The 13,034-nt window shown below is 28.4% G+C and overlaps 1 protein-coding gene across 2 annotated transcripts; it reads left to right on the top strand.

The window, feature by feature from the left end:
* Positions 1-8,484: 8,484 nt before the first annotated feature.
* On the top strand, positions 8,485-13,034 carry LOC137818522 (probable serine/threonine-protein kinase PBL5). Of its 2 annotated transcripts, XR_011082085.1 has the most exons (6): positions 8,485-9,009; positions 9,622-9,875; positions 10,143-10,332; positions 10,428-10,819; positions 11,010-11,111; positions 12,500-13,034. XR_011082085.1 is itself a non-coding variant. In XM_068621997.1 (5 exons), the coding sequence occupies exons 1-5, from the start codon at positions 8,910-8,912 to the stop codon at positions 12,812-12,814; spliced, it is 1,251 nt and encodes a 416-aa protein (XP_068478098.1). In that variant the 5' UTR covers positions 8,485-8,909; the 3' UTR covers positions 12,815-13,034. The 2 variants fall into 2 exon arrangements, 1 of the variants encoding a protein (XP_068478098.1); XM_068621997.1 differs by lacking the exon at positions 11,010-11,111.

The raw sequence follows: 13,034 nt of genomic DNA, 5'->3' as shown, positions 1-13,034 counted from the left end.
AGCTTTCCTCAATTGATTGTCGTGGGTGAAAATGAAGGGAGAATGGAGTTTCTCTGCCTCGTATGTTCATGTCACTGTTCTATACACTAAGATTGTCTCAACCAATTCCTTGTCATGCCATTACTTTCTCACCCATTCTTTTCTCCCTCCCTACCCCTAGGAGTTGAATCTTGTTCATCCACCTATCCTTAACTTGTGCTGTGACGTCAATCATATATCAATTATTGTGATCATAGTTCTGTTAGCAATAATTGTTTCAGCTGTCTTCTTCACATTGCCCCTCTCCTTTTAGCATAATAATAAACCAGCACAGACCCAACAACTGTCTTCAAAATACTTGATAAAGATATATAAAATACACAATATTCAATCAATTTTATTTTTTTTATCTTTTAATAATTAAATGTTATAATTTTAGACAAATATCTTTAGAGTTTCTAATATATTAAAATTTTTTTTTTTTTTTTGCTTAATAAGTGCCCTATAAGATTTAATAGATAAACTTGGTGTCTCTGTATACCTAAAATGTGAGTTGTTGGACTTTGTTGGTACGGAGGCAAACATCTAGGGGTTTTTTTCCTTGTTTTTCGATAAAATTAAAGGAAGTTGCATTTACCTTGGTGTACGACCTATTTGGACAACTTTTTAATCTTCTTGTACCTTCCTGAATAACATTAATATCTTATTAAAATCTTTTCACTTAAAAAAATATTTTCTACCTTGGGCTATTAGAGATCATAATCTATAACAGCATATAAAAGGAATTTTTTTTTTGTTTTTTACACATTTCATTTTCCAAATTTATTCTTTAAATTTGGTAGTTATTTATTTTAAACTGAAATTTTAAATTTAAATTTTAAAAATTATGAAGGAGAAAAAAAAATGTTTCTTCCAAATAGGGTTTATTAAGTAATCTAATGATAAAATGATATTTATTAATATTTTTTACTTTTAGTTTCCGCTCTCTTCTAGTTTCTTCTTCTATTCAGATTTTAAAATATCTTTCATTATATATTTTAATCGTCTAATTAAAAACAACTATAAATAACAAAACTAAATGTATTAAATGTTATTATTATTTTATTTTTCTTGTCCTAACTTTCTTATCGAAACATTTTTGCAAAACATTTTTAATTAAAAACTCATGTATGGATTCTTAATCTGCCTTTCTGATAAAGTCCTATATTTTCATGTCATGTTTAAGACTTTCATTAATTTATTATAAATTCAATTTTTTCTTTAATTCTTTTTATAAGAAAGGAAACTTTTTTTATTGCATAAAAAAGAAAGTATTTTTTTAGCTGTAAGAACTCTCTTTTTCTTACATGTTAACAACTTTTACACATTAACAAACTTCAACTGCAAATGCCGTCAAATACAGGTTCATTTTATAAATTGAGTTTTTATTTGAACATCTGATAAAGACGTTCTTATATATTTGTACTGATTGCGCCAATTTTTTTAATTGAAGTCTTTGCTTAATTTATTTAGACATATTATTTAACAATATTATAATATTTAAAAAATTATATAAAATAAATTGATAAAGGAAAGAAGTATGTATTTTTTAAAATTGTAAGATAATTCTGAAATGAAAAAGATATGAAAAGAAAAAATTAGAAAAAAGAGAAGGAGTTGGAGAAATAGAGAGAGAATGAAGGAGGTGATTTGTGTTTTGTTTCTTCTTATAGGGAATTACAAATGGCACTAAAAACTATTTAATGTATAATATATTATTTTACCGTTGCATTAAAAAAAACAGGTCAGAACTTTTAATAAGTATAATGAAGCATAAAAAGAATCACATTTTTAGTTTAAGGATATATACTTTTACAAAGTATGTTTTATGTAAGAACATATTGATTTAGTTGAATTTATTTTTATAATTTTGAAGTAGATAAGATTTAGTAAGGATGGTAATGTGAGACTGGTCATATGAGTTGGTCCATAGTCGCTATCAAGATGGATGGAATAAATTCATTAATTTAGGCTGACTCGTTTAGATTTATACGGTATGATTTGTAGTCCGCGCAGGTTAACAGCGGGGCGGAACAGGTTGGTATGCTAGTCCACATAAATAAATAAATAAATAATTATTTTATTTTGAATGTAAAAAAAATCATAATTCACTCATTTATTATTACATTGAGATTTTTATTTTATATTTTTGTTTTATTATTTAAAATATTAAAATTAATGTTCTTAAAAATAATATTTTATTTTAATCATCTAAAAGGGTTAATATTAAGAATCACAATAAATTTAGTTTTAAGTAAAATTTTATATTTAAAATTTATTAATAAAAAATAATATAAAAAATATTTCAGTTAGATACTCATTAAAAAATTATTCATTTTTATTAAAATATTTTATAGTAAAACTTTGATAGATAATCTGATATATAGAGAGAAAATAGACACAAAACAAAACTTTGATTATTTTTAATCAAACATTCTAACAATCTTCATACTTAATCCATATTTCTGTCTTAATTAAATAAATTTAAAACAGGGATAAAATTTTAATTTTTAAACAACAAAATTATGTTATTTTATAATTAATTAAATTTTAATTTTTTTAAAAAATATTTTTTTTATATATTCTACTTATGCGAGATGGATCAATGAAATAAGTTTGCATTCCTTGCGCGGAACAGATCAACCCACATTGTCACCTTTAAGACTTTAATAAACAATTCAAGATATTGAGTTTCTTCAATTAATTTATCTTCTCCTTTGTTTAATCTAATCTCAACTTTATTCAAGATCTTATAAAAAAAACAAATAAATAAACTCATGAAGTGTTGTTTCTGAAATTTAAGAAAAAAGTTATCATAAAAAGAGGAAGAGATTGTGAATGATGTCATCTCTCATGAGTTTTTATTTTGATCATTTGATTTTTCATCGTTTCACTTAATATTTAGATTTTGATTTTGGCATGCTTTGTATTTTCATTTTATTATTGAACATTGAGTTTGGATAATTTGATCACGTCTTAAATTAAAAGAGAATGAGTTTTGATTATTCAATCCTTAAGGATAAACATTTTATAAACATAGAATCATTTATGGTTGTCATTATAGAGCCAATTATTCTTTGGACAATAAATCCAAAGATTATCATATTCAAACAATTCTTTGTAATTGATATTGAAATCATCCTTGAAAACTGCAATTTGACTACTCATATTCGAGAATGATTCTCAGATCTCACTGTTGAAAAAAAACTATTATTTACACTGATACTTGTCAAATCTCATCAAATATAATTTTTATATGAACATTATTTCCTTAATTTCTAATAGCATGTTCTTTTATTAAAAAACTAAAAGAAAATTTACTCGTTTATATTGCTACTTTATTTCAATAATTGAAATAATATCTCTCACTATTAAAACTATAGAATGGGACTTTTTAAATATTGAAAATTGCAATTGTATGCATTTTAATAATTTACATTTAAATATATTTTATTTTCTTCTACTTTTCCACAATTTATATGCTTGAATTATTTACTTTAGACATTTTTGACGTTTTCCTTTACTTCTTACAATATATAATTTGCATTTTACTTATTTCTTTTTATCAATCTCGAATAAATCTTATCTGGGATAATATATTTATTTATAAAGATATTGTAAACATTAATATTTAATCCATATAATCTATTCCATAAATTCATCATTTATGAAAGATGAAATGTCTTCACACAATTTATGTTTTTTTTTTCTCTCAAATACTTATGGGATTATGTTTTTTTTTTACAAAATTTTCTAAAAACCATACATATAATTATTTATGGCTCCAATTAATTTTTATATGAGTTGGAAACTAATTTAGAAAATAGTTAGATTATGGTGAGTGGAAGTCTTTTTATTGAGGTTTTCTAGAAGAAACCATGTGTTTGTGGGTGGGTGTGATGTTTTCACATAACCTATATATAAAAAACATGTTAAGGTTTAAGAGATGATGAAAAGAAAATGAAAAAGAAAAATTGTTATTCTTTAATGAAAGTGAGGGGAACATTATCTTCTCATTTTGTGACTCATGTAACCCTTTTCATGAACCAAATCTCCATAACTTTACCTTGAAAATTGGTACACGTGTTTTGAATCTTTGTCATGTTTTGTCTTTTAGTATTGATCATCACACACAACAAAGTAATATTGCAATCTTAGATGAAACACTTCAATACGTACCTAATTAATCAACTATCTATTCTCCTTGTCGTTTTCAAAAAGCCATACTTTTCTCCAAATCTTCTTATCAAATCAACATTTTTAAAACAATTTCTTATGTTAATCTATCAATATCATTGAGTGGTCATAAACTAACGTGAAATTGGTATAATTTAATGCATATGTTAAATGTAAAATTTGAATGTGTTAAAAATTCACATTAACTATAAATAAAAACATTTTATATATACTAGTATAATTCATAGGTGTATGACTTTATTTTATTTTATAAAAAAAAATTATGTTAGAAATTAATATGTTACTTGACCTCTCAACTAGGGTGATATATCAAGTAACCAAAATCATTTGTCATCACATGAAAAAATATTATTAAAAAAATACATGAAAATAGACCAAAACTCATATGTTAACAAAAACGATACATATGTAGATTATATTTATTAATAAATAATTTTAATAAAAAACTAGAAGATACGTCTTATTTTACTAGTTAGTTTTATAAAATTAAATTACATTTAAAATTTTATTTTTAATATGATATTAGAATTTAATTAGAACTTAATTTTAATTTGAAAGAAATGTGTTGAATATTATTTAAATTAAAAACATGTTTTACCCTAATCTTAATTATTTAAAATAATTGTTTTCATCGATAATTATTTTATTCGAATTTGATGGTATCGAACGGAAAACATTTGTATATTTTTCAAATAAATGTTACTAATATATTGTAATCATGTTCTATTTTCGTAATATGTTTTATATATTTGTGGTGTTATTTTTCAAAATAATCTAGAGTTTCACCTAGCAAACTGCGCGATACTATTCTTGTTTTATAATTGTAATTTTAAGATTTTCATATATATTAAAAGCGATAATTAATATGTTTTTTCTTAAATATTTTCATTAAAACGACATTTTTTTTTATCAAATGTATGATTTCTTTCGAGAAAAAAGATAATAATTAAGTTATTAAATATTAATTCAAAATAAATAAGGGTTCGTTAAAAGTTAAAACTTCCAGAAGTTATATAAAACAATTTTGAAGTAGAAAAAGCATACCATGTGATTAAATAAATTGCAACTGAATTGTTATATTAATTTAATTTTTTAAATAAAATTTTTCATCATGTTAGACATCATTATGTAACTTGACATCTTAACTATGTTGACACCTAAAATAATAATAATCATTTGTCATCACATAAAAAAAAAATATTTAAAAAAAATACAAAAATATGAAGGGACTATACCAAAATCCATATATTAACAAAAATAATACATAAATAAATTATATCTATTCATAAAGAATTCTAATAACAGACTAGATGGTAACTTATTATACCAATAAAAAAATTATCTATAAATAAATGATAAATTAGCCAACTTATTAGCATACGCATTTCTTTCACAAAAAATATGAGTAACCCTAAATTTGCTGATTTTCCCACCGTAATTAAGACAAGTATTATATCATTTACGAAACATACAAAGAAAAATATGAGTAACCCTAGACCTGTTGATTTTCCCACAGTAATTAAGACAAATATTCTATCAATTACAAAACATCCAAAGAACATTGGTCTTAGCACGCAGCACAAAACAAAGCAAAATCACATTAATTTAATTATTTTTAGTAATTATAACTTATAAGATTTAAAAAATATTACTAATGCCATATGTTTATGTTTTAAGTATAATTTGTAATTTAATTTAATTTACTAAAAGCCTCCCACAATTTAGTTGAATTAATTTAAAATATTATATTAATTAAACTATTTTTAAAATTTAGTCGATATTTACAATAATTCAGTTAAATCAATACAATTATTAATGTCACTACCTTTCTAACTAATATTTGAATGGTGGAAGTTTGTAGATGACTTAATTTGTGTTGTTATGGTGCACCGACCATGTACCTGTTAACGTTTCAAATTTTGACACTTGCACACTTCCATTGTCAAAGATCAATGTTACTCAAACACCTCAACCCCACATATATATATATATATATATATATATATATATATATATATATATAATTTAATTTATAAATGTATTGTGTCATAGCCCACCCTTTATATTAACAACTAAGAAGTGTTTTTCCTTCAATATTTCACAATCAATACCAAATTTTGTTTATTTTATTATTACATTTTAATTTGTTTACACACTAAAAAAAATACTTTCAACCGACAGCTCAATAAAATTTAAATATAACAAAAAGATATTACAATTAAGTGGAAGTGCATGTAGAAAAATTTGACACCTTTTGAGTAGTAAACAACATCTTAACTTCAATTTTTTTTATATAACATAATTTACATGAATAAAAACAAGAAATCAATTCAACATCTTTTATATATTTATAATGTTTATACCTATTCAATTAAAAAAACACTCTCATAAAATTATAATTTTTTTTTAGTATGAGAAAAATAAAACCTAAAAGTATAAGTAGTTTTATGTTTTACTTTTACTTAAAACAAACATATTTGTTTGAGTGAAGAGTGTGATTTGAACAAAAATCGACTTCATTATTAACCTAAAAACAGATACAACAATGCATGTGTTTCTGCTAATACATATAACATGCGTAAGAGAATAAATATAAATATAAACTTGTTTCCTTCGTAGTTTGGTTAGTCTTTAATTAGTTTCAAATCTTCTTTTCTTAAAAACTTATTTTGGTTAAAATAAAAAATTAAAGCCAGATTTGGATCCATTTTATTTATTAAATTAAATTTTATGAAGAAAAAAATAAATGAAAGAAACCAACAAAGTGAAATTAAAATTGCTGATATATTTCACCTACTACATATACTACTATAAACACTTTCTTCACTGCGTTTTAAAACTACACAAAAATAACACAAAAGTCACGCAAAAGAGCAACCATCTAATGCAGCCAATCCCACATGCAACCCTTCTCTGATTGGCTGAGTCGCCGTCACAAACACGCGTTACGGTTCTGTTACGTCTGGATACTGAACGCGTGGATCACCGTCAAAACAGAAACTTTGCTTTCTTTTTTATTTTTTGCGACACTTTGGAAGGAAAGTTCGAAGCCATATCCGTAGTGCGGTACGCGTAGGCAAGTGGGTCCCACTTGATTACGTCACGTGTGGGCCCCATTGCGGTGTTCGAGAGGTTGACTTTTTTGTTAATTTATTTTTTCAATTAAATATATGTTTTTAGAGAGAAACAAGACAGGGTTTTGGTCAAAGCGTTTCGCAAACCTTGAAAAAAACAAAAACAAAAACAATGTGATTTATGTGGCCACCGTCGGGCACTTCAAACGACACGCACATTTGTTGTTAATGTTGCGAACCAGCTCGCAACAAAGTGAATCCGTTGCCACCAAATTTTCAAAGTAATGATACATAAGTAATTCCAATTTTTTATACTATCACATTATCATTTTAAATATTATTATTTTAATAATTTTCATATTATTTAATTATAAATTTATTTTTTATTATATAAATTTATTTTTAAACTCATTACACCAAAAATTTATATAATTATAGAAATTATTAAACTATCATTTTCCAATTTTCAAACTTCATAAAAAAAAAGTACTCAATAATAAAGCGTTTTAAATAAGTTAAAAGCAGTATTTTAAATATGATGAGTTATGATAAACTTAAATTTAGAAACAGCCAAACGCAATTGAAGTCTTGGAATTAAACTAATGAATATATAATACTAAAATATTACATAATTTAATGCATAACAGTTCTATTGTTATTATAAGTTTCTATATCATTGTTTACTTAAATAAACTGATGTATTAAATCTAACGTATTTGTTAATAATTTCAAACTTGATTTTTTCAGCAAATTAAAACAATTTTGACAAGATCTTTTCCATATAAACTTTGTTAAGAACATCTTGAACGAAAATTACTTTACAGAGTTGTTTATGAATAAACATATTATTTTGATATAATTTCGTACACTTGGTTGTTTAATTGAGAAAAAATTTGAGATGAAAAAGAAAATATTTATTATATTAAAACAAAGAATAGATAGTACTTTTTTCAAAAAACATATTAAATTAACTTTAAAGGTAAGAATTAACATTAATAAGTCTCTAAGTAACTTTCATTTTTTTCCTTTTAAAGATAGGTAAGTGTCTCTTTGGTTGAAGAATGCAAGTAGTTGAATGTGTTAAACCAGCAAAGTATAAATATTTGAATATTAAATGCTATATTATTTTATTATTTAATTAAAATAATATTTTCAGTGAAGTCTTCAAATATCACGCTTAGTGCTTCAAATCAATGTTCTGAAATAAATCTAATCCTAATCCAAAAGAAAAGGAGGAGGGGAAATACCGAAAGAGCCCCTGAGAGTGGAGAAATCGACCTCAGGTGAATGCAATGCAGGTGATAACATTCGTTTCCCGTGCGTAGAAAATGACAGAAACACCCCTTGGATCCTTTGTCCCCATTGTGGCTTGTTGGTGACTATGGAACATTTGTTCACAATTAATTTCCACCTCATATTGACCAAGAATATATTAAAGCACTCGCAATACCCAAAACATCACAAAGGCTTCTCTCTCTCTCTCTCTAACACACACAGTTTGTGTCACTCTTTTTATTTTTCAGATTTTTGTTTTTTAATTTTCTTGTGTTTCTTCTTCTTGAGGGGGGGGTCTCTGTTCTGGGCTCTGTTTTCTTGGTGGAGCTTGGGCAGAGAAAGAACATGGGTTGCTTTTGTTGCGCAGGGAAATCATGCACCAATTCGGATACCGAAGACTATGGTAACAACTTCGACCACAAACCCTCCAATTTCACACCCGCAGGTAAATTTTTATTCTTTTTACTTTAATAATGCATTTCACTATTACAGACGAACACACTCCTACTTTTTTGTGACCCATTTTGTCTGATCGTGCCGATTCTTGTGTTTTTTCAGTGGTTTTCGTTTTAATGTGAAGATTCTGTGGTGGGTGTGTCATAAGCTGATCAAAGTTCGTATTTTTTTGGGGGTGGGGTCATCGAATGCTTCTGTTTCCGTTTTGGAATAGTTTTCTTTTCAAGAATTATCATTTGGGCATATGCAAAAGGAAAATAAAGAAGAATTTTGATTTGTTTGTTTGGTTTCAATATTGTAGTTAATTTTGGTATTTCGCTTGTGACGTCTCTTCTGGCAATTTTTGATGCTGTAAGCCTTTGAATATTGACGCTTTGTTTCTGGGGGCTTAAAACCAAAATTAACCGTGATCAATTTTTTTTTTTTGTTTTGTTTGGCTGCGAGATTGGAATTACTAGATCCACAATCAAAGTTGTGTTTGTCATTTTGCAGAGTTGTTCGGTTCTGTATGTAATATCCCGGGATTAAAATATTTTTCTTTTGTGTGATTTTGTTTGTCATCGCTCCCCTTTGCCTTATGTGCATTTTTTGTATGTTGTAGAAAGCGTCAAAGTTGATTTCAAAGTGAATGGGAAAAAAGAAGATGGTTCTAAAGGTGATCAGCTTGCTCTGGACGTGAAGGATTTAAATTTGAAAGAGGAGGGTCCTCATGATGGAAAAGATAATGGCAATCGGGCGCAGTCATTCAGTTTTAATGAACTTGAAGCTGCGACGGGAAATTTTACGGCAGATTGCTTTTTGGGTGAAGGAGGCTTTGGCAAGGTTTACAAGGGACACTTGGAGAGAATAAACCAGGTTTGTTATAAAAAGAAGAAAACCCTGTGGGTGCATTGGATCTGATCCTACAATGCTCGATGTATTTTGCATTTATGTGTTAATGGATTGTATGGAGTCTCATAAGATTTGTTAAAAAACAAAAATTGAAATTATTGATTCACTGAACCTGATCCCGCTCTGGTCAATGTGTTGTGCATTTATGCACTGATGAGGGTCATGTTAGTTTGCATGCTAATACTTACTTTTGATTTGTGGTGAAAATAAGATTTGATAGTGGTTGTGTAGGTTGTAGCTATAAAGCAACTTGACCCTAATGGACTTCAAGGGATACGAGAATTCGCAGTTGAAGTGTTGACATTGAGTTTGGCAGACCACCCTAATCTTGTCAAGTTGATTGGATTTTGTGCTGAGGGAGAGCAGAGGCTATTAGTTTATGAATTCATGCCATTGGGGTCTTTGGAGAATCACTTGCTTGGTATGTGCTATCATTCTATCATCTCAATTTTTTCATATAATTTCAGCATCATTCTTTGTAGCTGGTCATCTCATTTCTTCATCACTTTATCATAGATCTTCGGCCTGGTAGCAAACCACTAGATTGGAACACAAGAATGAAAATAGCAGCTGGGGCAGCAAGGGGTTTGGAGTATCTGCATGATAAAATGAAGCCTCCTGTCATATATCGTGACTTGAAATGCTCTAACATTTTGTTAGGAGAGGGATTTCATCCTAAGTTGTCAGATTTTGGCCTGGCAAAAGTAGGCCCAAGTGGTGATAAGACCCATGTTTCAACAAGGGTTATGGGCACATATGGGTATTGTGCTCCAGATTATGCAATGACGGGTCAATTGACATTTAAGTCAGATATTTACAGCTTTGGGGTTGTTCTTTTGGAGCTTATTACTGGCCGGAAGGCTATTGACCATATGAAACCTGCCAAAGAACAAAATCTAGTTGCGTGGGTATGTCACTACTTTTTATCTGTTTTATTCTTTATCATGGAATCCATGATTGTTTGTTGATTTACTTTTGTATAGACCAGTGTAATTAGTTATAAACAGGTCGTGCTACTTTTAAGCCTTGACGAGTTTGTATTACTCTAATATTTCTGTGGCACTTTCATGGTTGTTAAATTCATGAGTTCACTTGTAGACATGGACAAGTTCATGAGTTTGCGGCCATCAATATGTTCAACTCATTTCTTGGTGGGCTTGGGTATACTCGAGCAAGCTCCTCTCGACTCCAATTGCATGGGTGAGTTGGTGATTCTATTTGTTGCCAGAAAAACTAACCCAAACGATAATCATTTGGGTTGTTCCGAGGCACAACTGAAATTAACACATTAGGGCAGTAGGAGAGGCAAAATTCACAACACCCATCTCTTTTTATGACACCCAACTTGTGAGTTTGTTCTTTGTTGACTATATTCATCTTGTAATTTCCATCTTCGTTCAGTCTCTCTATCTTGATACCATTGTCTGCGATGAAGAATCTCTTCAACTTCTGTGTCCAATCATCTCTTTCTCTGTCTTGCGTCTTTGTTCAACAATATCCGGGCAGCTAGTATGGGCTGCAAGTTGATCCAACAACAAGCAATGAGCAAGGTCCATAAGCCCTTGTCTCTCTGTACATTCGTGCTCTTTTAAGTTATTACTTTATTTTGGTAACAATCCCTCCATTCTTTTGCCTTCATGGTTTTATCGAGTCCTGTTAAAATTTCATTTTACAGTTGAAAGTTTCAATCTGAGATGCGTAATCTAATGGTTTTATTATACTAATTGTAATGACAACATGTTAGTCATGTGTGATACAAGGAATATATTTCACTTTCAACATATTTGTTGGTTTTCATATCCTAGCAGTTATGGTTTTCTTATTTAAACCACTGTATTTGTTGATTTTCAATCTCCAGCATAGTTTTTTATATTTTCAACCATAATGTACTGTCAAATTTTGTAACTTTATTTCTGTAATCTGCTATTTTTTATTAGGAAGATGATATGTTGAATTATTTTTGTATTAAAAGTACTGTTTCATTTCATGCATTTTTTTTTTAGTTTTTTAGTATTCTTTTTATATCTAGCAAACTCTCACAAGTTTGGACTCATTATTTGCTTATTATCTTTGGAAGAGTGTTGAATTTTGATATTATTCTACCACATTGAGTGCAATGCCTTTCCTTTGCTGGCTACTGGAAATAATACATTCTCATACTGATTTTCTGCCCTCATTTACTTTAAGTGGGGTACTTTTATTTCGTACGTAGTGAATTGCTGTCGCTAATTTTTATACTCTAATTGACTGGAACTATTAGTAACTGGAAAACTCAATTTTGATCCTACTTAAATGGTTGTATTGTAGTGCATAGTTACCAGTACCTTCACCATTTTAGTTCTTGATTAGAATAGTTATTGCTTTGTAACAAGAATCTCAGTTAATCTCCTCAATCTCTGAAACATAAACATAAATCTCCGAGTCTTTCCTTTAAAGAGAACAGATCACATTTTTTATTGAGTATATTAAAATTAAGAATAAGTGTCTGAGTATTGATTAAGGTTGTCACTCTATTATCTACCTGGTAAATTACCTGAATTGGCAAAATTCATAACACTAACATGGTATATATGGAATATTTTTTTCAGGCAAGACCCTTGTTCAGAGATAGGAAAAAATTTCCCTTGATGGTTGACCCTTTACTTCAAGGTCGATATCCCGTGAGAGGCTTATACCAAGCTCTTGCCATTGCTGCAATGTGTGTGCAAGAGCAACCTAATATGCGGCCTGTTATAGTTGATGTTGTTACAGCTCTAAATTACCTAGCTTCTCAGAAGTATGATCCTCAACTTCACCCAGCACAAAGCTCTAGAAGAAGTCCACCTTCTCAGGTAATGCAAAGGGATGATGATGAAGAACGTAGACTTATTTTAAGCACGGAGCATGTGACAGACAGATCTTAAACTAGGAAGTAGATTTTTTTGTCTGTTCATATGCAGTGGTCCGTTGTAGTTGCCAAATTTTGTTTCATGGGAAGATAGCAGGTGCCTCATCAAAATGTAAGTCTCTCAGAAAGGAATTTTCTCACTTCTAGTACCCCCCTCTCAATGTACATGCCAGCAGCTGCTTTTAATGTACTTACGATGCCTATCTGTAGGAAAAAAAATATTTCATTGTTTTGCC

Source organism: Phaseolus vulgaris, chromosome 11 (assembly GCF_000499845.2).
Source record: "Phaseolus vulgaris cultivar G19833 chromosome 11, P. vulgaris v2.0, whole genome shotgun sequence".
Lineage (NCBI taxonomy): Eukaryota > Viridiplantae > Streptophyta > Magnoliopsida > Fabales > Fabaceae > Phaseolus > Phaseolus vulgaris.
The sequence above is the reverse complement of the archived record's forward strand: the minus strand, read 5'-3'. Positions and strand labels throughout refer to the sequence as shown.

Excerpts from the sequence above, each read along its gene's own strand:
- LOC137818522 (XM_068621997.1), top strand. The coding sequence starts at position 8,910 with ATGGGTTGCTTTTGTTGCGCAGGGAAATCATGCACCAATTCGGATACC. Across the intron at positions 9,010-9,621 it reads CTCCAATTTCACACCCGCAG|AAAGCGTCAAAGTTGATTTC; the intron begins GTAAATTTTTAT and ends TGTATGTTGTAG. Across the intron at positions 9,876-10,142 it reads ACTTGGAGAGAATAAACCAG|GTTGTAGCTATAAAGCAACT; the intron begins GTTTGTTATAAA and ends GTGGTTGTGTAG.